This window comes from Tachypleus tridentatus, chromosome 13 (assembly GCF_004210375.1).
Source record: "Tachypleus tridentatus isolate NWPU-2018 chromosome 13, ASM421037v1, whole genome shotgun sequence".
NCBI classification, from domain to species: Eukaryota; Metazoa; Arthropoda; class Merostomata; order Xiphosura; family Limulidae; genus Tachypleus; species Tachypleus tridentatus.
In genome coordinates this window covers 96,679,005-96,703,931 of record NC_134837.1, presented here as the reverse complement: position 1 = coordinate 96,703,931, position 24,927 = coordinate 96,679,005, and the positions used below count along the sequence as shown (strand labels likewise).

The following is a 24,927-nucleotide window of genomic DNA, read 5'->3' as shown; positions in this document are numbered from 1 at the left end:
TGCGTGTGTGGGTTATTCTAGCTCTGTCGACTTATTAGATTCCTACTGATTTGAAAACATTAACAGCTGGTTAGGGCGCTCGACTCGTAATCTGAAGATGGCGGTTTCGAATCCCTGTCACATCAAATATGCTCGCTCTGTCAGGCGTGGGGCGTTATAATGTTACGGTCAATCCCATTATTCGTTGGTAAAAGAGTAGCCCAAGAGTTGGCAGTGGGTAGTGATGACTAGCTACCTTCTCTCTAGTCTTACACTGCTAAATTAGGGACGGCTAGCGCAAATAGCTCTCGTGCATCTTTGCGCGAAATTCAAAAATAAACAAACAAAGCTATAATATCACAGTATGCACTGCGTGAGGAGATGACCGTGTTTCAGATATGATAACATTTTACACGCAACTAGTTAACTTGACGGTTATAGTACTGTTAGATACTGCTTGTAGCGTCTTTCAACAACTTGAGTTTCAACAAAAGATTTGCGTGCTGTAAATATGTATGCATATATATAAACTCTGATATTCTTTCACACGTGCATAACTAGTATCGTTCATTTTCTTTTAAAACTCACATGAACCGTTAAACGTTGATCAAATAGATTAGAATAAATTGTGTTTTGTTTTCCTGTATCTTGTTAGTTGTTTAGGCGACCAAATAATACACTATTTATTTTTTTATGTAGTGCTTAACATACAATAAAATTCATTCTAATAATTATAGTAGATTAATAGCAGTTTAATATGACTTTCGAGTCATATAAATATGCACATCGGATTGACAGTGTCGAATGACACTTCATAAGTAAGGCTAAGAATTAATTATTTGAAATACAAGAAGAAAGTTCTCGACGCTTTACTAATGACTGATTTACAGAAGCAAATACCGTTAACAGTGAGAGTTAACAAACAACAGTTTAGACTAACCCTTCGTGTTGTCATCAACGGAAAACCTATTGAGTAGGAAACTCTCGAGGAATAGTTTTGGTGATACAATCTTACCATATGCGTTTTCCTTATATACCACTTATTTACTTACAGACAAGCCTAACTGTCTATCAATAAGTATATAAAATTCTGTTGTAGAGAAAACTTCTAATAATGTGCCTAAAGTCTGCTCGTTGTTGGTGAAAGCAATGATATTGTCTTAGAACCTACGTGTACACCAAAGATGAATGTCTTATAATATGTCAATCACACTAGACCTGCTATATCCATCGCTGACGAAACGTTCCGTCTGATTCCAGGGTTCTTCAGGTCGGCTGTGAAACGTATCATAGAAGCGTTATCTATATCACCAGTTTAATTAATAACAAATAATATGATGTGAACCAGAATAAATAATCGAGTTGCAATTAATATTAATGATATTTAAGTCATCTGCGCATCAGAATGAAGGTAAGGATGAATAACACGATATTTTAATACCAATTATTTTTTTATTATTTTATTTAAATTAACTTTACTATTGTCCAAAAAAAATACGAATCAACAAATTTGTCTTTTTGTTCCGGATCGAGTGAAATAACTATTGCTGCAGTTTTAAAAACCTGTGAGTGAAAGCAAAGAAGGATGTGTAATATGTTACTACGATGCATCTGCTATTTATTTCCAATGCCGACGAGGCCTTTCGCGTAATACCAGGAGTCATCGGCCTACTATGTTAAAACAGACATAGGAGTGCTATTTATATCCTCAACTTCCCAAATAACGACAGTTATGGGCCGAAATAGGTTAAGCAAATTTTGAATTTCAAAATAACCCTGTTTTAGTTAACCGTAAATGTTTTGAAACACTAAATATAACTGTTTTTCTTGTTTTCTAAAACTGTAAAAAAGACTGGATTTGTCCTTGAATGTTTTTGCTATGCATTACATTAACAAAAATTTTGAGTATGCAAAAAAGCAAGTCACGTAAAAATCACAACCTGTATAAAATCGTTGTGGAACAGAATGTATCACAACTACAGTTTGATCTTGTTTAGTGTTATGTAAGTTGTGTAATTACACTGAAAATTAATTAGTTTTGGAAAATATATGTAATAGCCTTTTTCCAACACGAAATATTGTTGATACTCTCAGATGTTAAAAATGTGTTAAAATATAACCAAGCAAATAACCAACACGGGAATATCCCTTACACTTAGTATCATTAGAAAACAAAGGAATATAGATCAAGTTGGAGCGCCAGGACCATTCAGAAAGAGACGTGCAACAAATCGTACCCTATCCGTGGTAAGCAAAGTGTGGTGGCTTGTATTATGTGAGACCCTATGAAAAAATGGTAGTAGGAAAAGGTGTCCACGAGTTGTTTTATTTTTATTTTTCAGTTTGTACCATATTATTGGAAACCAGGATACTCCTGCAACACCATGAGTAGAAATGTGGTGAATTTATGCAACGTACTTTGATTGTTCCTCCCCTGCAAAAGGACATAAATCACAGGTATACGTATTGCTTCTATGACGCATCTCTTCAACAATTGCATAATGGTCAACACGCCTAATACAGCAATTGTGGATGTCTCTGCAGTTGAACTAATAAAATGGCGCTTTAAAATCGTCATCCTCGTACACTAGATAGATCATGGAATGCATGTTAGGAGGATTGGTGTATTCTGAATGTAGTCGTCAGCTAGAGCTTGATTGAAGGTGAGAACAAGGAGCTGCATCGATGTGCTGAGTATCCTAAACTGTTTTAATACAACTTATTCAATCTTATTAGAAGACAAATAAGGAGTTTCATATATAGAGAAAAAAAGTTTCTTACATATAAATTGGTACAATGTCTACTTATTTTTCCAAATTATCAACACAACTTATGATACCACGTCCAATAATAAAACCATGAATTTAACTTATGGAACTGACGAAATGGGTAACCTGAAAGGAAAATACCTAATTATTGATACATATAGTGGAAGGCGGTGGTATTTTGTCAGACGCTGTTGTAGTGAAAGTTGTTGCAGTTGTTCCATGAGGTCGAAAACCGGTGATAGCAGAGGTGTTGTGGGACGAACTATAGTGTCAGTGTACTTGCAAACTAGGATTAACAACCTACCCTAAAACTCGAAATTACGTCACAAGTTAGCACAAAGAGGGCATTGAACCATAGGTCGAGATCAGTGCAAGTTCACTGGTGTGGAATAGCTTGAGATAGTGAAAGTGTTTACTCATCAGAAACGATTAAAATAATCGTTGAGCGAATTACACGTGCAATTAATGTATTCTTTTTCTAGTGCTGTTTTCATGTGAGAGCAACCGTCAGTAACCACTATGACCAAAATGATTGTGACGCAGACCGCTTGGAGTATTACTGATTGTCTAACATTCACAAATAGATGGCATTAACATTTAAAAAAATAATAATAAAGATTTATTTATCATTTATTGGCCTAACTAACAAAAGAAAGTGAAAGACTTGGTAAATTTATGAGACAATTATATTCGTTTAAACTTTTGGGGCAAGAAGAATGTTTATAACTGGCTGAAATAATTGTAATTTTTACAACAATAATGTTACTGTAATGCTAGCTAGATGTACAAGTGGCATCTTCAAGGCATATTCCACGTCTCCTTCTCCATATAACGAGTTTACTACGTTATGTTTATAGATGTAATATTTAGTTCTATTATGGTATTACTTCAAGAATACGTTCGCTAGTAAAGAATAAACAATATCTTACTTATATTATTTTAAGGATTTCTGTTCGTTTCATTGTATAATTGTTTACTCATCTTTCTACTGTATTAATGAATGAAATTTGTGTATTTAGCAGGAAACTATTCCTTCACATTTTATTGTAAATAGTTAAGCTAGGCTGAACACAAACTTTGCGTTAGATTTATCATCTGGCTGTGTGACATTGTTAGTGGCTAATTATGCGTTATATTTATCATCATCCAGACGTGCGACTACTACTTTGGATTTACTATCATCTGGCTATGTGACATTGTTACTGGCTAATTATGCGTTATATTTACCATCATCCGGATGCGTGACTACATAATTTGTGTGACATAGTGTGTGTTCAGGATGATATGTAATTTTTTATTAATCCTGTGAATTGCGCAACATTTAACATTTACTCCGTAACATGTTGCCAGAGTCAACCACTTCAAATGAAAATGTGTAAATTAGAACCATTTCAAATAGTTTCGGTTTATGCCACATTTTCATCTTTATAGAGAATGGATTACAGAAAATCAATTAACGTTTGAACAACTAGAGCCTGTGTAAGACGCTCTACCTATCTTTATCCATTGTTACATAATTAGGTGGTTACACACGCATACTCTTTAGGTGTTATTATTTATCTGAAAGTGTTCTATTACTGTGAAGATCACTAAAGCTAAAATCGCCTACTTCTATTTTAATGTTGTTTTTTCCAGCGTTTTTAACGAATCCATGCAAATAAAAATGCCAGTGAAATCATATGTAGGCTGTTTCCATCAGAGGTGTTTTTTAAACAAAAGTAAAAGTATCCATAACGCTTTGTTTAGCCAGAGAATAAGGTCAAAACTTCATTTTTTGTCAGTATTCCGTGTTTCACTATTCTAACGACTGGAATCTGTTTTGTAATGCTAAAGCGTTTTCAGCAAAATCTAAGTAATAACATATCTGAAATAACTGAGCGCTGATTTATAGGTTTATAATTATATATACTAACTGGAGTACCCGTACCCCTGGACAGAAGTTATGTAAATTCATGATTAATGAAAGGTTATCTTAAGACATAAAGTTGTTTCCTTTATATATAATTAAGAAAAACAAACCAAAACACCCATAAAAACAGCAAAACACAAAATGTGACACCGTAAACTTTAATGTATCTCCTCATGAACCCATCAATCCTTCCTGCCAAATTTGGTGAGGATCCATCAACAGGAGCAAAGTAAGGGTAAAATTCCCCCGCAAAAACATACGTAAAAACCACAAAATGCAAAACTAAAAATTTGTGTGTATTTCTTCATGGACCAATACCAATTTTAGTGCGAAGTATTTACACGGACATACAACAGATAGTATTATTATATCTGTATAGATGGCGCCAGTATCTGCGTGTGAGGTATTCATGATGTTATATCTGCACCCTGAGAAAGGAAGAAAATAAAGTTCTCAGTGAAAGGAAACGGAGGCGAAACGGTAAAATCGTGATCCCTATAGTAAATCTACATGCACACGGATTAAAAATTTCGCAAAGTTGTGGGTTGCACATTGCGCAATAAAAAGTTTTGCCAGTATCATTCAAGCAAGAGTTTCATTATAATATGAATCTAAAGTGATTATTTATTCACTGAATGCAGCCAAAAAATTAGTCTCACAAAGAGCATATTTATAGTGGGACATGAGTATATTAAATTTAAAGAGTGACTGAATTACGTTTCCTGAAAAGGTATCAGTTAATTACAAAAAGAGATAAAACAACTACTGTTAATTTCTAAGAATCATATTATGGAGATAATAGCGTAGTTAGCATATTATGTTCTTCCTTGTCTAGGCTTCCTTCAGAAAAAAGCAATTGTCCATTTGCGCGTCCAAAAACTGCACACACTACAGATCTGTATCCATCAAAATTACCTATCAATTAACCCCCTCTTTTTACGATTTTCATCATTTGAAATTATAGTTCCTACTTCCATTTTTAAAACTTCTATTTCTCACCACCAGGTGGCACAGTCACACAAAAGTACCGGAACTATCACTAAAACACCAAACCTGTAAATAATACAATCTGCCTGTTGGTACAGTGGTTTATGGAATTACCTTCGTATACACTTTTCCAGAGCAAATTAAATTTCTGATTGTTATTACATAGGTTATACACTATATGTGTGATATCTTTATTTACATATATGCTTATTATATTGATTTTTTTCTAGTTGTTTTGTGTGTGTGTGTGTTTGCAAATGTAGACTTGATTAATTGATTTGAATGTAATTAAATTATATACATATTGAAATTGATAACCGGCCTGCCTTTCACTTGTAGATTTGGGATCTTCTCCTGGAGTTAACATTCACTGTCATAGCAACAACATCCAAGTCACCATAGAGACAGCTAACACATTTAACGGAATGATTTATCCCAAAGGGCTGTCCAAGAACTCCTCCTGTATGATGGAGTATTCAGTTATTGGAAATCAGGTTACTTATAGTCTACCATTGCACTCCTGCAACACCATGAGCGCAGATGTGGTAGGTTTACACACACAATGAAAAGTTTATTTTGATAGTTTCATTATTAAGGAATCACTAAAAATATAGAAGTTTTCGTGCACTCTTTACTCTTTGTAAAATAAAGGTTTTCACACTAGGTTTTAGGTAACATTATTAAACAAATTATATTATCAATGTTCAAGTGTGAAGTTTAGATTTCAATTTAAGAGTCAAAACATTAAAAGTAAGTTCTTGACAGAGGAAAGTTAGTTCTGTGAGACCTTTTAAAGATAATTAAGTCCAAATTTTCAGTTTGAAATATGTACATGTCTCTACACTTGTGGATATGTGTTAAGGTCTTTGTAAATATAATTTCGAAATAAATTAATATAATACAAATGTTTCCCTAAGTGATACTAATATTAACTTTTGAATAATATTTTTAAAAAAATCTAGGTTCAAAAATAACTCACGAATTTCATGTGCAGGAAACAGGAGGTAATGAATTAAGAATCTGTATTTTATACGTTGACAATTCCGACAGTAAACACACGAAAAACATTTAAGGAAAATAGGTTTGTGATGCAAAAAATTATTAAAATCAACTACAATAATGTTTCTGCCATATCAATATCAAAATATTATAATTATTATAATAGATTTGTAGATTTATATGTTGGACTAATGCCATACTGTCACATCTAACTCATTTCTGAAATCAGATTGTTAACTAAATATTTATTTGTACCACAGGCTGACGGAATAGAGTATTTTAATACAGTTGTTGTTCAACCACATCGAAAGTTGGTGACCAACCAGGGTCGGGGTTACCACGTGCGCTGTAAGTACCAGACAAACCAGAAGAGTATCGTTTCTAACGTAAACGTTAGGTAAGGTCCTTCTAGTTCTATACAAGTAAGTTTTTTTTGTTTTGTTTTTTATAAGAGCTTCCTTAAAACTAATGAACTTATTACACCAAGAAATATAAGACGTTCTCTATTAGAAAATAAAAATGCCCTCATAAGATAACTCGGTTTTTTGAAGGACGCTTTCACGTTTTAACACATTTTCGTCGACGTCATTATACAAAACAACAACAATATATATGACCCATATAAAGAAAGAAACCGGCTTTTCATATCTTTGGTGTTTTCATGTAGTTTGTTTGTTTTCACGTATTCACGTGTTCTAAGACTACGCTCTAACCCTAATTTTGAATGACATAATAGAGAAAAGGAAGCTGGACTACGTAGTAACCATAATTTTCAAATAGAGTAAAGAAAAGTAAGCTAGTGTACAGCATATACCGCCAACTCTTTGGGTTAATCTTGTTTGTTTGTTCTTTGTTAATCTCAAAGCTACACAATGGGCTATCTAGGCACCACTGCAATCGAAACTTGATATTTAGAGTTATAAGCTTTCTTACTTACCGCTGAATTACTGGACAGGGCTGCTCTTGTCTAACCGCATAATGAAATTTGAATGTTATTATTGTTATGCATCCACGACCCCAAAGTCCGGAACGCGATATTTTTTATGTTTTATAGGGGCATGAAGGATGGACTCATAGGTCTATAGTCTAGCACTGAACCGTGCTCAGTCCCACATTTATAGGAGCAAGTAAACAAACTCGACTTACGTTTCAAAATACCATTTTTCTAATAGCTCCGAAAGAAAAAATCAACATATTTTTATGACGTAATTTGATAAAATTTCAAAACTTATAAAATTTTTGAAGTAAATCAAAAGGGTTGTTCCTAGTTAAATACGAAGTTACACAATGGACTATCTATACTCTGCTCATCATGGATATCTAAACCCAGTTTCTAGCGTTGTAAATCCACAGATATACAACTATGCCACAGGTGGGGAGTATATCAAAAACAGTGGAAAATAAAAAATTGTTGTTGTTGTTTTGAATTAAGCACAAAGCTACACAATGGGCTATTTGTGCTCTGCCCACCACAAATATCGAAACCCGGTTTTTATATTTCTAAGTCCGCAGATATACCGCTGAGCCACTGAGGGGATAAAAATAAAAATAACCATTTTCATTATTCAGTGTATTGTGGTACAATTTTTAAATAATATAATGTACCTTATCTTGTAAGGACTTTTTAAACACCAAGGGTCGTATTCATAACCGTAAAAATCTCCATCACCCCAGACATGCCCGCCCTTTCAGCCGTGGGGGCGTTATAATGTTATGGTCAATCCCATTATTCGTTGATAAGAGAGTAGCCCAAAAGTGCGGTGGGTGGTGATGCCTAGCTGCCTTTCCTCTAGTCTTACACTGCTAAAGTAGGGACGGCTAGCGCAGATAGCCCTCGTGTAGCTTTGCGCGAAATTCAAAACAAACATAACCATAAAGCGACAATTAAAAGGATGATTAATTAAAACCGCAAAATTATTCATTCATTTAATGCAGTAGTTTATTAAATTGTAATTATGCATATATGAACTGATTTCCGAGAGTCTCGCTCCCTGGGTTTGAGAATTTACGACGCTAAGAACCAGATTTCGATAAATGTGGTGAGAAAAGCATAAATTTTTATTGTGTAGTCTTTCGTCTACTGAGAAAACAGAATCAAAAATCACGATCTACTCTTGGAACGCCATCTTTGTTGTAAAATTATTTGAAATGAATTTTGATGGTTTACTTGTCATTGGTTTCGTGTATTAAAGATCCGTGTCAAGGACTAAAGTTATTATTGGTTATTGGTTACTAAATGTGCTATTTACGTTTTATTTTATTTATTTATACTTTTTTATTATTTGAATTGATAATTTTCCCTGGAAGGTGACCAAAGGCTGCCTGAAAGGGTCAACTGCTTTAACCTCTCGCACCACAATACAGTTATTTGTTGTCTGTCAGTAAATCAGTAGTTACTAAATTTATGTCACATAAGGGACGCTTAAGGTTGCAATTTGTAGTATCGTGACGTTAATAAAACATGCGCATGCCATGAATCACGAGAAGAATTATGCATTACGTAGGCTACAACACAGCATGACATATGAACTTCAAGAGCAAGAGATAAAAATAATTTGTTGATCTCAAATTTGGCATTATTTACTCTAGAAACAGAATACTTTCGGGCTCCCTACACACACGCTTTCAGTTGAGTAATTCAGGTTATTTTAAGTAATGCACATTGTCTTCAAGATGGCAGCATTAAAACTTTCTGTATTTCCGAACACTGAAAGCAAATCAACGAACGCTGCCTGTTTACGCTCATCCCATTGCTGAAGGTTTATGTGAAGTCTGAAAATAAAAAAAATATCAAAGAGAACCCGTTCTTCACGAAACTATCACGAGTCGAAGGTAGAAGTAGAGGCGACCTTGACAGTAGACACATCCTTGGAATACCAGGAAAAGTTCACTCACACTCTTTGAAAGTGCAGCCAAGTCAGAATCGACTTGAGCATGGTCTAATGGTTGTTGTATTTACCTACCGCTATAATTGTGGCTGGCAGCCATGGTCCTAGGTGTAAAATCGTGACTCTGTTACCATACCTGTTCTAACGACAGTCACTGTTGCGTGCAATCTTTGTCGCATCACAATAAATAAACCTCAGTTATGTTGTACAGCTATAAATTACTACCCGGAAATCATTACGTAACATGTTGACCTGTAGAGAGTTTAGCCTTCCTTATTTCTTGTTGTGTATGTTATAGTATAAGGTATAGCAGTTGTTATCAAAGCTTTAGTATTCATTTAAAACTATCGATTTTGATTTGCTATAAAATTCGAAATTTCTTTCGTAAAAATATCAGATACTTTTACTTTCAAATGTCCCATTCCCACGTAGCTTCCTTCTATGTATATTCTGTACATTTATCCTCAAGTCATATTTTTATTTAGAAAATACTCTGAACTTCAGGTTGTTTTACAATAACCTAAAACCTCTGTTATCCTTTTACAGAATGAAGAAGAAACTCATGATCTAAATGTTCCTTCATTCATACTTTTATTTGACTAACTCACGTTCTTTCAATGTATTACATATTATATTCAACCTGGTTGTATTAAAGTTTTCTCTGTCACGCCTATGACCTATGTTTTTTAGTGTATTAAATTTCGACTTCATTCTGTTTGAACCTTTTGTTGTTGTTGTTGTTCTATCACACATTAACTTCCACCTCTCCAACAAAATATTCTTCTTAACGTATTTAAATATTTTGAGTTCCACTTATTTTAACCCCTTTTTTATCGTGTTATATTCATCTGACCAATCCACTCCTCTTCAGTGTGTTAAGCATCGTCTTCCATCTGTTTAACATTTTTTATTTTGCTACTTACTTGGCTTTTCATCAGCGTTTTTACACGTACCTTTAATCTCATTATTTTAACTTTTTTCACTGTAGTATGTAATACTTCAGTTTGAATTATATGTTTTTTCGTACATTTATAAAGAGTTAGATCTTATTAAGCATGCTTCTACTTTACTAGCAGCTTAAACTTCATTCTGATTGTTTTTCGTTCTCCGGTATTGTTTGAAGTTCGTCTTCCATTTGGATAAATTGTTCCTGTTCATTATTGTGTTAGGTATATCTTCGGTGCTACATATATGTATTAAAGACATAAAGCCAACGTTTGACAACAAACAACTGGTTAAAAATGAAACTGTTCTAGGGCTTACAATACAAGGAAAATTTGTTATACTTAATTATTTTACTTTGTTTACAATTAAATAAAATACTGTGATACTGGAAACAGTCACATACACTCTGTTGTTTGTTTGGGATCAAGCACAAAGCTTCACAACGGGTTATCTCTGTTCTGTCCACCATGAGTATAGAAACCCGGTTTCTAGCGTTGTAAGTACGCAGACATGCCACTGGGGTCGCTAAATATGCTTAGTCGTATTACGGTGTCAGACATCAAAATACGTAGAATGTGCGAGATTGTTCCCAATGTCATAGAATTTTATTTTATCGTTATATAATAAAATAATTAAGTAAGACAAATTTATATTTGTATACTGAGACTGGGAGCGGTTTCGTTTATATATAGTTTATTTCTTTAATACATCTGGGTGAAAACTTACACAATAATCGCTCTAATCTCAACATACCTTCCATCTGACTGCAATATTCTTGTTCAAGTATTAAAGTTACAATCTAGTTATTCTGGTTTTATTTCAGTATGTTAGGTACGACTCCCATGTTCGCCACCGTCCCAATGCCTGCTTGTACTATGAAGATTTTCCAAGAAATTTCTGACCAAGAATTTATTGCTGAAAATGTTAAGATTGGTGAACGTCTCACTCTAGTAATTAAGATTGATGTCCAAGGTGAGCCCAAAAGCACCATAAATATTTATATATTTGTATGTGTTGAAGTATATTATTCAATGTTCACAGCTCTGATCACTGGAAAAGAAAACTTTCTTTCATAGTAACATGTTAGTGGGAGACAGTATTACTAAAGGTCGGTCAGTTTGAAGTAGTATTCCCAGGTAAAACTGGAACCAAAAGGTAATATCTAATTATCGCAGTAACGAGAGGATCGAAAACACTTGTTTATAATATACTAAAACTAATCACAAACATAAAAAAAAGTGGAAAGGAAAACGACCATATCGATACGTAGTTGACACTTAACGACAGATGTATGAAACTTAGCTGGCCATGTTTGCATGAGACGAGACAAACAATATATAGTGACTAGTGGAGTGCGCCTGTACCCACACTGTTAATTCATAGTAGTGTTTTAGAGTGGAATTTCATAGTCTTTGACTTCCAATATTAGCGATAATTTCTATTTCACCCTTAATCTTGTATAAACCTTTGTACAAACAAGTTTTCACTTTGGTGTGATCCAAGCCTCATAGAAGCGGTTAAAAAGCATTTTGGCCAGGCCAGCGCCACCTTAAATAAACAATGGAGTATATAATCTTAATAAACACGGTACTATATAATCTTAATTCGAGACAATGATTGGAATGACTTCTCAGTTAGTTAATTCTTCTCACAAACACATTAATTTTATACAAAGATTTATCGAATAAAGGTATAGCACTTGCTTGTTATAAAAGAATAAATAATAACATGCTACAACATATTGCATAGAGCTGCGTTAAAAACTGGTTGGCAGCTGTATTGTTATAGTAGCATGTTACAGTGGAAATAACGTTACAAACGAGTAAGCAGCTGTATTGCTATAGTAACATATTATTAATAGCCAGCATTAAAAATGAGTGGACTTATCCACTGCTACAGTGACAACGAGGGGGTAGCTGTAGTAGACGATTAATGGGAACTAGTATTACAAACGAACAGGCAGTTGCACTGATAAACTTACATATTAGAGAGGGCTAGGGTCAGCATATGGTAGACAGACCTACAGTAAAAGTATCTATGGGGTCTTGAGTCCGATACTACAGTCTACAGTAAAGGTGTGGTCAGTTAAAGAATGCCTTAGGACTCTATGTCTGTTTATTGTTTGTGTTTGAATTTCGCGCAAAGCTACACGAGGGCTGTCTGTGCTTGCCGTCCCTAATTTAGCAGTGTAAGACTAGAGGGAAGGCACATAACAATCACCACTCACCGCCAACTCTTTGGCTACTCTTTCACTAAGAATAATTTTGTAGCGCTTCCACGACTGAAAGGACGAGCATGTTTGATGTGATAGGGATTCGAACTCAAGACCCTCAGATTGCAAGTCAAGCGCCCTGACCACCTAGCCATGCCGAGCCAGCCTCTACATCATATACTCTCTTTTCAATTTCACCTTTGGTAAAAAAGAAATCTTTAATATATACAAACTGATAATGTTGTCAAAACTAATACAACATGATTTTGAATTAGCAAATTAAATTATATTTATCTGAATACGAGAAATACAAATTTATTCCACAGTTAAAATAACAATTTCTCTTTCAAACACACTGTAGACACAAGAGTATTCATGAATGTGTGGTTTCGGCTTTCAGAAATGTAAATAATAATCATAGTGCTTGTATTGGTGATGAATAGAAATAACTACCCCTTCCTTTGTTTTCCATTAATAGAGGCAAATAAAGATATCATACACTTGAACGTTCTACGCAGTATTCTGTGTTGTTTTAGTCTCTGAACGTGTCTACTTTTTTTTTTTTTCAGATATTTATGGCATGAAGGTTACAAACTGCTTGGTTCGTGATGGGTTGAACTGGGGAGAACAACCGTTAATCAACAACGAAGGGTAAAGTTTTGATTAATATTTACCTAATAACTTTATCTTCATATGTTGGTGCTCATTGAATATTCAGTTTAAATGCTGTAATCTATGAATTTTAGACTGATTTAGTTCTTTAAATTATTAGATTTATACTTTGCTTGGACTTTCAGTAATAAACAAATCCTTCTCATTCAGTTTCTTTACGTCCATGTTTAGGAAGCTGAAACAGCTGTTACTTAGTCTATTGAAGCTACATATACACAGTTTTCAATTTAAGAATTGTAAATGGATACTAAAAATGTATCAGAAAGTTGGGAGTAAATATAATTTTGCCTCCTCACAATTATAATTTTATGGTTCACAGAATTCACGATTACCAACAAACGTTACTTTAAGTTTCTGAAGAATCAGAAATAATGTGTTAGTTTTAAGTCATTGGTGGAAACAACTGCGGCTCATAATATTTTACAATAATTTTTGTGTAAATTAAAGCATCAATTAATGGGCCCTCCTAGTACAGTAGAGACAAATCAATTCTTGATTTATAAGGCAGTAAATGTTTATTCACTTTACAACGGTGTACAGTAGAACACAACAGAAAGGGCAGAAGTTGGTACAAAATCTAGTATTTTTCTAACTTTTCTTAAGCGTATTGAAAAGCAACTTGAAGTGTAATATTTTGTGCTCTATGTTCTTTCAGATGCCCAGTAGATAACGAGATAATGGGACCTTTTCAGTACACTCTGAATAAGACCCGAGCAGAAGTGACATTTCAAGCACATAAATTCCCCTATACATCTTCGGTCTATTATCAGTGTAATGTAAAGCTGTGTCTGAAAAACGATGGAAGTTGTGATGATGTGGTAAGTGTGAACTAACATGGTGCTTTTAATAGACCGCAAAGTAGGAAACTTTAGTCACACACATGTTATTTAGGAAGTTCTTTTAGGTGTGAAGGTTCTATCAACGATTTTTAAAATATGTGGAATATTTCTGCGTCGTCTGTTGTTTCTCGAGGATTTTGAATATTTGTGAAATATAAATCAACCATTCATGTTGTTGCATTCATTATCTCGTAATTATTACCAAATAGGTCATTGTAAACTATGCATCTCTAAGCTTAATACAACTGTCGAAGTATCAGGCAAACTTCTTTTACAGAATTCATAATCAAAACCTTTGTATGTCTTAAGAACCTAAACTCAGAAAGAGTATGAGGTTGACATAGAGCTGAAAATGTATTATTTATAAAACTGAAGCTGTTGGAAACGCGTAAGCTATTTGTTTTACAAATTCAGGTAGATCTTCAATGAATGAATACGAAATATTTGATTCATTTTTGTTATTTATGATTTTAATTCCAAGAAATTCTCAGTTACGTTGAAATTAATTACATATTCATGCATAAGAAGACACTAATCTAATGCTAACTGAAAAAAAAAAAACTGCTTGAACTGGATTAATGTTTCGGAGCACAGCTATGCAATAGGCCATCCACATTTTTTATCACGTGGAATCGAACCCCGAATTTTAGCATTCTAAATATTGAAACTTTCTACAAACAAAATGCAGAATATTTTAAGAAAATACTTTACAAATAACTTATGAAAACAATATATATTTGCTTAACATTTCGCGTATCCAAATCAAACTGTTCCTTACTTCTTTCTTATCACTTTTTAGCCTCCGCAGTGTGACAGCAGGGGCCGAAACTTCTTGAGACGGAGAAGAAAAAGAGAGAGTGAAGTGGAAGAAAAAGGCGACCTCAAGGACTTGCGCCAGGAGGAGCAGGATGTGAGAGATCTTAGCGTTGAAGTATTTTCTGGTCTGCATGTCAATGAAGTGGACAACGTGGACAATGATGATGGTAAGCTAACATCTACATACTATAAAAATATTTATATCATAAAATATTTCAGTAGAGTGACTTCACCTATAGTTAATTACGAGCATAGCAGTATCTGTACAATGTGATGATTATTTATATTTTTAGGCAAAAGGAAAGTTCATTAAAAACCACACTCCCTCCATCATAGCTAATAGGTAGTGGTTTAATATTTATATACTGGTGAAAATAAAACTTGGGTTAACTGGGTATTTACTGAAACCGAAATTTACTGTATTTTTAACCCCAAACTATAAAATGTCTTGAACATGGAAGTGCTCCACGGTAGACCCCATAACGTGTCACATTTGTTAGTTTGAGAGCATCTGGAGAGACATCGCGTCTAAGCCCCCCCCCAACATATATAGGTAAAGAAATTATCATAGTTTTATGTCTACTTATACAGTAAGTATTTCTTCTCCAAGAGGACAACGCAGCTCTTAAACGTTGCATACCCTCTGTGAGTATCTTATTGAAAAGTGTGGAAAATATTACCCTGCTCCCTCATTAACGTTTTTGTCAGATTATATAGTGTATCTGATGAATGAAGTATCTGTGAAATTTGTTCCAAAGGTAGCCCTAATGTGATCTATATCAGTTAGTCTCTTTCAATAACTCTTGTCATTCTTAATTATACTCAGGTCCCAAATATTCAACTACTTCATATACAGAACCAGAAAAAAACGGTTCTACCAAAAACAAAATATAAACGGGCTAAGACTAGATCTCTTGGGAGCAAAATTTTGGTACTGCATCACAAGAAAAATACTCCAATAATTCATAAAAAAATACTCATACTGTATTTAGTAAGTAATAAAACATTCAAATTAGGCGAATTTTAACCTACTTTTCAACTAATCTAACGTACCACTAATCATTTTTGTATTAATTGGTTTAACGTCCTCTCCTCTGGTGGTTCAGATAAATTTCAGGTATTATGACACTAGAGTTCGTTATTTTATTCCTATGGACTGACAGTCCATTCTACAAGTATGTACTTAACAAGAAACAAACAGAAACTGAGTTAAAAAACTTCTCCGATGAAAATAAATTGTTTGTTTAGAATTAAGCACAAATCTACACAATGGGCTATCTGTGCTCTGCCCACCACGGGTATCGAAACCCGGGTTTTAGTGTGTAAGTCCGCAGACATACCACTGTGCCACTAGGGGGCTGAAAATGAATTAACAGTACAACTTCTGTTGTACTTTTATGGAAGAATCTTCTATCAGTTTGTTATATCAAAGAGCTCATGGACAGAACTGTTGATACTTCAATTTACGTTTCAGAGAGTGTAGGAAACCACCTATTCAAAGGCGAAAAACGCAAGATGGGAAAGTGGAGAACTCTAGAATTCGACTATGAAGAAGGGAATATTAACCAAATCATCTTTCTTCACCATATCTCAGGGGTTCCCAATCTTTTGGCACTCGCGATCCCTTACCTAAAAGTTTGAAACCCATGTGACCCCCTACTTAGGGCTTACTATCAGCAGCTTAATTTTTCTTTTATTTTCTGTGAAGGAGAGGGAAAGAAACATCTAAAAAAATATTAAATTCTGTAATTATTTATTAGCAAATTAAATCACATTAGTCCAACCTGAATTCACAAAAAAGAACATATATTTCTTAAAATAATATTAACATAGGTTTGAATAGCTATCCAACCCAGCTAGTGAGATGCCTGATGTTGCATTTCAGCAGCAAGCTTTGAAATTCGTGGCCGAGCGTTTGTTAGAGCCAGTCTCATGTCATCTCCAACATTCAATCTGTTCCTATTCTTTGTTTGTATATTGACAAGAGTGAAAAAATCCTGCCTCACACAAGTAGGTATAAGCAAATGGAACAAGGACACGTAAAGCTATCATGCTGACTTTGGAGTATGACTGATACATAGCGCACCAGAACTGAGTCACGGATTTCACCTTGAAGAGATCACGAGCTGAAGAGTCGTTCCTTAGATCCAGAAATTCATCTTGGATATCATCTGGGATGCTGGATACATCAAGTTCAGTACAAAATGGGTTCCTTACCAGGGTCTCCTGTTCCTGTGATAGCTCAGGGAAGTAACGCTCGACTTCCTTTTCTAGAGACTGAAGATGTTCGGTAATCTCATCCTTGAGGAACTGATCCAGTTGGATCTGAGACTCATCCGTCACTCCACAAAGTTTTTCAAACATAGCGATGTTTCCAAGATTGGTTTTCCAACGCCAGTTCTGCAGTTTGGAAACAAAGGCCCGAAGACTATCTTGAAAAAGGAGAACATGTGTTTCCCTTCCTTGAAGCTTCAAATTGAGCTTGTTCAGCTGGTCAAAAATATCGGCTAGGTACGCAACCCTTTTATTCCATGCTTCATCTTCGAAGTGAGCTACAAGATCTTTCCTTTCTTGAGTCTCCAGGAATAGCTTTATTTCATCTTTCATTTCAAAGACACGATTAATAACGTTTCCTTTCGACAACCAACGTACTGCTGTGTAGAAGAGAAGGACTTCGTGGTCAGCATTCATGCCTTTGCATAGTTCTATGAATAGGCGAGTGTTGAGTGCTTGAGTCTTCACATAATTTACAATTTTGATTACAGATTCAAGCACTTTCTGCAGAGAGGCAGGGAGAGTCTTACTGGCGAGAGCATATCGGTGAATCATGCAGTGGATGCCCTTTGCTTGAGGTGCTAGCTTCTTCACTCTCGACTGGAATCCTGATTTCGATCCCAGCATAGCTGGTGCCCCATCCGTACAAACCCCCACACACGTTTTCCCATTGAAGATCTTCGTCTTGAAAAAAAGTTGAAACTTTTCCCATGACATCATCAGCTTTTTGTTGTGGTTTCAAGTGCACTGCAGAATAAGAATTCGTCTTTGATGTCACCTGAATTAATGTATCTCACGAAGACAAGCAACTGAGAACATGAACTTACATCTGTTGACTCGTCGAGCTGAAAGGAGAACAAAGGGGAACCCTTGATTTCAGTCAAAACCTGTTCCTTCACATCCATAGACATTTTAGAAATGCGCCTCTGTATAGTATTATTTGACAGGGATACTTGCTGCATCTTCTTTGCCTGGCTTCTCCAAGAATAAGATTTACTGCTTTCATCATGCAGGGTTTAAGAAGTGTTTCTCCAATCGTTTGAGGCTTTTTTTTGTTTAGCAATTTCGAATGCAATCTCATATGAAGCTTCCACTATGGCTGCACTCTGCTGCTGAAACAACCCACTTCTATCGATTCTTTGGCTTTTAAGACGCCGTTCATGCCGTTTGAAGAAATCCAAACTCTTCTTTGCGTGTTCTGGATGTTTCATCTCGAGATGACGCTTGAGTTTTGATGGTTTCATTGACTCTGCACTCAGGACAGCATGGCATAAAACACACTGGGGTTTCTCGGTGCCGTCGTTGGCGAGCACAGTGGTGAAGCCAATGTTGAGGTAGCATCCTGAGTATCTGCGCTGTTTAGCCACGGACACAACTCACCTCTACTGCTTACTTATCTCCTTGTTAAAATAAAATAAAAATGTTGAATAATGAACGCTTTGGCAACTGTAGATCTTACACTGACTACTTGTGGGGGGTGCAGGTAGAGTAATGATGGGGTAAGTACTGGGAGGGAAGAGAGCGTGGCTAGCCGTGCGATTCGTCATCCACCAATCAGCAACGGACATGTGACTCACGTGTCGACAGCGAACACACACAAGTAATCACAGCTAAACAGACACACAAGCATACGTACATGCGCGTGCACTCACTAGTACACACATACATACAGTTGCAGACACATACACATTCACACAGGCACATTCACTCACAGGCACGCATACATACACCCATAATATCACCTAATGACACTGAACTAACGTAGCACACGTTTTGCTTTGCACCGAAAGAAAAAAAAATGTAAGCGCATGAAAATGTAATTGATGAAATAAAATTAATGTTATCCCAAGCTACTTCTAACAAGGCTACGCGACTCCCCTGCCAAGGCTCGCGACCCCTTGGGGGTCGCGACCCACCGGTTGGGAACCCCTGCCATATCTTATCTGTAGATTTAAGAGTAACTGAGGAGAACCACGTAAAAGTTTGATAAGTATCCGAAAACCTATTGATGTAGTTGACACTGTATAAACACAGATTTTTCTCAAATGAACCCAGTCTTATAATAAATAAACGTAAGTACATCATAACATACTTTTACAAACTTTTACAGAGTCTGGAGTGACACCATTGCCCTCGGTTGACGACGATGAATTTTGTGTGTCCACAAGAAAATTCGCAATTGGTATTGCTATTGCCGGTGTCTTGTTGATGTTGGCTGTTATTCTCCTAGTGGTCTGCATCCTTCATCGTCGTCGCAGGAGAAAGGGGACTAGCACAGCAGGCAGTTCTATCTACTCGGGGCCTTACTCTAACGCTGCCTACAGCAGAGACTAAGTGTGGACATCTTCGAACTGGGTCTACCATCGAGTGTGTGGAACCATAGGAAACCACAAACTAATTAGCTAGCTCACGGTGTTTGGGGAGAAAACAGCATATTTAGTAATTTTATAACATTTAACTATTATACAATTAATATGCGAATATTACACATTTGAAGAAACATTAACTAATTTATTTCTTTACTGGCGTAAGGTGCGAAATAATTTCTCACTGAAAGGTAATATGAAAATCTATATTTTACAATTGGCTTTCAAATGCTGACACAAGTTATGAACAAGTTTTGGAAATATTTTGAAGCCTCAGTCTACAAATATTTATCGTAAACTTGGATACTTAGGTAACAAAATTATATTTTGTGTGTAGAAAAACATTCTATTAGTTATAATATTGTGGAATTTTTCCAGTCATATTTTTTAGAAATTATACGATTTTCAACAAGATAATTTGCTGCTATTGAGGTGCTGGTTTTTACTAAAATGTATTTAATGTTGACAGTTTTTTAAACAGATAAGGTTAAGGTAAGAACTTGTGCCAAAAGATTCATTTAGTTGCAGATGACCTAGGATGGGTAGGGTACCTAGTTCTGTGTTGGGCTTATTATATCCTCTAATTATAAATGCCTCAATTTAAACACGTTTGCTTCTTAGATGTAATACTATAATTAAGCAACTCTGATGAGAATAACAGAGGGTGTACCAAACGCATCCTTCTTTCAACAGTTTGAAGTCACAGTGGACTTGGAAGGCGTTCCTGTTTAGTTATTCTTGGAATCCCACCTTTGGACGTTGACCCAAGTACAGATGAGTTCAGAGAAATCGAAAGACAGAGTTTGATATCAAGCTAGTGTTTGGAGAAAGAATATCTTAATCATTCACTTCAAATTATCTAGCAAAACTTTTATCCTAGCATTTATTTGATAGCACGAAAATTCAAAGTATAAGTTATGAATATCGGGTATGCATATTAGATGTGAAAACAAACCATGAAAGATTTTGGTTTTGATAAATAAGTGTAGACGTTTTAGCATGAATGAAATAACTTGAACTCTAAAAACAGATGTGGGAAACTAGGTTTAACTTTGTACATAAATATACATATATATACACATATATAAAACAGTTGGCCCAATAGGCAGCTAAAACAAGGTGATGGGTGGTGAGAGTGGGGATTGTTACTTACCGTGTTTTTTCTCTTTAGGATATTTTTTCTTGGTGGGTCACCTTAAGATGCTTTAGTTTCCGGTGATATTATGTTGTTGTTTTTTTTAAATGGAAATATTATGTATTTTTCCTACCTTATTTCTTCCTTTTCTTAATAAAACAAAAGCTATGCTGCAATGTTTATCGAAATGTGGAAATTATACTGGCTAGTTAAATTTTGTTTGTTTGTTTGTATTTCTCTCTCTTCATTTATGCTGAGCAGTTTTCGGAGATATGTGGTGCTATAAGTAGTTGCACATTAAAATAGGTCAGCTGTGGTCTTTGTAATATTTTAGCCAGGTTCTTGGAAGTAAATTTATTTCAATATACAAATATGTGTTGTGGTTATAGAATTAAACATACAGTGCTTATGTTTCAATAACAAAATACTAAGACGAAAATGAGCGAATTTTATAATTTCTTTCTCTTTCACATCAGAATCAGCTGATTTTATAGGTTATCCTGCACAACTGTAACAAACGATTCTTTTTACAGAAAACACCATATTTTTTTAAAACTGAGCGTTGAACTACGAAGGCTAAGAAACATTTAGTTTTCATGCCATTTTGTTATTAGAAACCGATAATCTTACACAGTACATTATTACAAAAGAAGCCGATACTTACCATTATATGAATTGATAGTTTGTACATGGTCATTATTACTATACAAAATGAGTATCTACACGCAATATATCTCTGTAAAAACATAGCACACCTAAAAGTTACTACGTAATAAAAGGTTTCGTAAGATAACACAACCAATATTATTTAGTTTAGAACATTTTTGAATTTTTTAAATGTTTTATTTATAAAAGGCAGAAAAATATAAATAACACATATTAACTTGATGTTTGTTTTTATTATTTATGTAAACTCCTCAACAGTATACACAAACTATAGAGCGAATTTACAAAATATTTGTAAACCTACTTGTCTCAGAGGAACAAAACTCTACAACAGCACCATGAGAATAAATGAACGTAGCACTTTTTTTTTTAAATAATGCTCCCGCAAGCTGCTTTTTTATTTTTATTCACAGATAGACTTCGTATGCTGATTGGAAAGCACAGTTTTTAAAACACCCTGTTTGTTTGTTTTTTGAATTTCGCGCCAAACATGCTCGCCCTTTCAGCCGTGGGGGCGTTATAATGTTAGGTCAATCCCACTATTCGTTGGTAAAAGAGCAGCCCAAGAGTTGGCGGTGGGTGGTGATGACTAGTTGCCTTCCCTCTAGGCTTACACTGCTAAAGTAGGGACGGCTAGCGCAGATAGCCCTCGAGTAGATTTGGGGCCCGGCATGGCCCCAAAACACCCTATACCAGTTCAACCCCCCCACACACTAAAACTTGTGTTTCTCAAGTAAGCTTTAGTTCCCTTAGGGCAAGTTATTATTAACAGATAATTATTTTATACGTGAAAGTGTATTTCTAATCATCCTGTCCATAGGTTCAAAAATCAGCTGGTGTAACTAAGTCGTTAAAAACAAATTATTACTAGAAAATAATCAAATTTTGTACGTATAAACAGTTCTCGTTTTTTTTCTTTTAAATATTTTTATTTGCTCTCTTAAAAAATCGTTGCATGAGCTTCAATTTATTTAACACGACAAACAAAAAATACTTTGTTTTATAAACACTAACTGAACTCTCCAGATTATATTAGTAACTGATCTAAACAAAAACCTGAAATACTTGTATCTATTATCAGTCCTTTGAATTGTTGAAAAACAGGATTTCAAGGCTTATATTTTCTTACCAGTGTCAGAGTTCTAAGAGTATATGTATTTAATGTGAGCATTTTAAATAAAACACCGGGAGAGCGTTGGAATTATATGTACAAGATATTGCCAGGTAGTCGCAAAAAGCGTCCCACGCTAGGGCAGTGGTAAGTCTAAGAACTTACGTTAAAATCAGGGGTTCACTTCCCCTCTGTGGACACAGCAGATAGTCCGATGTGGTTTTTAACTTATAATCATATATAATAAAGATCTGATCTCACTTCGTGATCGAGTTATCATCCTAAAATTTAATTAAACTTTTATTTCATTTTCAATAAAGTAATCCTGCTTCTGACACTAATATTGTAACGTGCTCTATCACTGGGGAAGTTTGATTTGATTTCTTGATGAAAAAAAAAAAAAAAAAAGTACAATCTAAGTAACCATAATGAATATATTAATTTCATCAATAGATGGCTCGGCATGGCCAGAAGGTTAAGGCGCTCGATTCGTAAGCTAAGGGTCGCAGACTCGAATCCCCGTCGCACTAAACATGCTCGCCCTTTCAGTCATGGGAGGGGATTATAATGTGACGGTCAATTCCACTATTCGTTGGTAAAAGAGTAGCTCAAGAGTTGGCGGGGGGTGGCCTTACACTGCTAAATTAGGGACGGCTAGCGCAGATAGCCTTCGTATAGCTTTGCGTGAAATTTATAAACAAACAGCAATACATGAATTACGTTTCTTAATTACTGTTTACCTGTATGCCTAGCGTCAAATACAATACTTCAAATAATGTTTAACAGAACTTCCGAAAAATAACATATCCCTAACTCACAAATACAAAATGTACTTAATACAAAATGTCACAGACATGCCAACCCTTACTATTTAGCTGTAACTGAATCACAGATTCTTACTTTGTAATTGGTACTGAACTAACTCGCTGTTTCATTGGTTCTTGTATTAATATTTTACTCATTTTATACTCACTACACAAAACTAGCTTTTAACTTTGTTGAAGTTTCTATATTGCATAGTACAAATTCCAGAAAAGCGTCTAGATTAGGCATTAAAAATATAGCTTATAACAATAAAAATATCAGTCAGATCTATTGTTATAATATGTACTTTGATACAAGATGTCACTACGTGCCTTTTTTTATGTAACTAAAAGTATATTCGACGATTTCATCGCCTAAGAAGTTTTCTTATCAATACAAATGGCTATAGCGAAAGCGTATAATAAACTGAGATGATATTATTTCAAATGTATTGCAAAGCAACATTTGATGAACTTACATGAAATTCTAAATAATAATGTATTATGTTTGTACCATGTAACTGACCACATATTTTCAAATACATAACACGACATGAACGAAAATAGTCCTTTATTGTTTCATAGGTATAATACTATAGGTATATTCGATAGAGTAAAATCACCAGTGCTCAAACGTGACCATTTGCAGTGAAAACACGAATAAACAACTGACAATTAAGTAACTTAGTGATAAAGTATGTAATCTCTGGTAAATTATTATATTTGTGTTTAAAATTGTAAGTCGATGCATTTATGGCATATTTTATTTGATTCTGTTAAGATGAAAGTAGGTGATTGATATTGTCAGGTTTTTACGTATGTGTGAGCCGGATATTTACAGTAGGCGTCTATAACTTGTTGGCGATAAATTTCAACAATAAATAAAGAGCACACAGTCCACCCATTTTAAGATAAAATATTAAAATAAGTCAATATATATATATATATGTTACACAGTTAATCACCACAGTTGTATCCAGAGCTTTCAATAATTGTATATTTTCGTCAACAGTCCACACAGATTCGTTGAATTACTTTAGAACACAATGAATAAGATATTTTTTCTTCTCTAAATTGTTGTTATAATACAATTTGCAATAAATTCCCTTTAAAGAAAAGCGCCACTATACGCTCTTTACAGCTTAACTGACAATCACACAAGTCTAGATCTATTTGATTGTAGCTCTCTCTGACTTTGTCTTACTTGAACTACATTTTGGACACGTTATTTATAAATAGTCCAACCGAGGCCTAGAACTTTCTATAGACTACGAGATATCTGTAAAATAAAAAGTATATGTGTGTGTGTGTGACTGCCAAAACACCAAAAGAAAAGAACCTAGATATCTTTATTTTTTTTTACATATACTAAGGTGGTTCTAAAGGTGTGTACCTGGGTATCAATTATTAAATTTGGCTCAAAAAATTTCGATGATTTTTTCATCATATAAATTTTCCCTGTAGCCCTTAATCTCCATAATTCTGCTTCCTGAAGGTCTGGCCAGGTAGGTTAAGGCGTTCGACTCGTAACCTGAGAGTCGTGGGTTCGAATCCTTAT

At 34.8% G+C, this 24,927-nt stretch overlaps 1 protein-coding gene across 1 annotated transcript in view; it reads left to right on the top strand.

Annotated features, from left to right (window-relative positions):
- LOC143237458 (cuticlin-1-like) overlaps positions 1-21,160 on the top strand; it is a 43,016-nt gene extending 21,856 nt beyond the window's left edge. Inside the window, exons 4-10 of the mRNA XM_076476731.1 lie at positions 5,983-6,188; positions 6,903-7,039; positions 11,299-11,447; positions 13,257-13,338; positions 14,015-14,177; positions 14,998-15,181; positions 19,399-21,160. Coding sequence (XP_076332846.1) covers positions 5,983-6,188; positions 6,903-7,039; positions 11,299-11,447; positions 13,257-13,338; positions 14,015-14,177; positions 14,998-15,181; positions 19,399-19,622 — 1,145 coding nt within the window. The 3' untranslated portion in view covers positions 19,623-21,160. The remainder of the gene's footprint in view (positions 1-5,982; positions 6,189-6,902; positions 7,040-11,298; positions 11,448-13,256; positions 13,339-14,014; positions 14,178-14,997; positions 15,182-19,398) is intronic.
- The last annotated feature ends 3,767 nt before the right edge of the window (positions 21,161-24,927 follow it).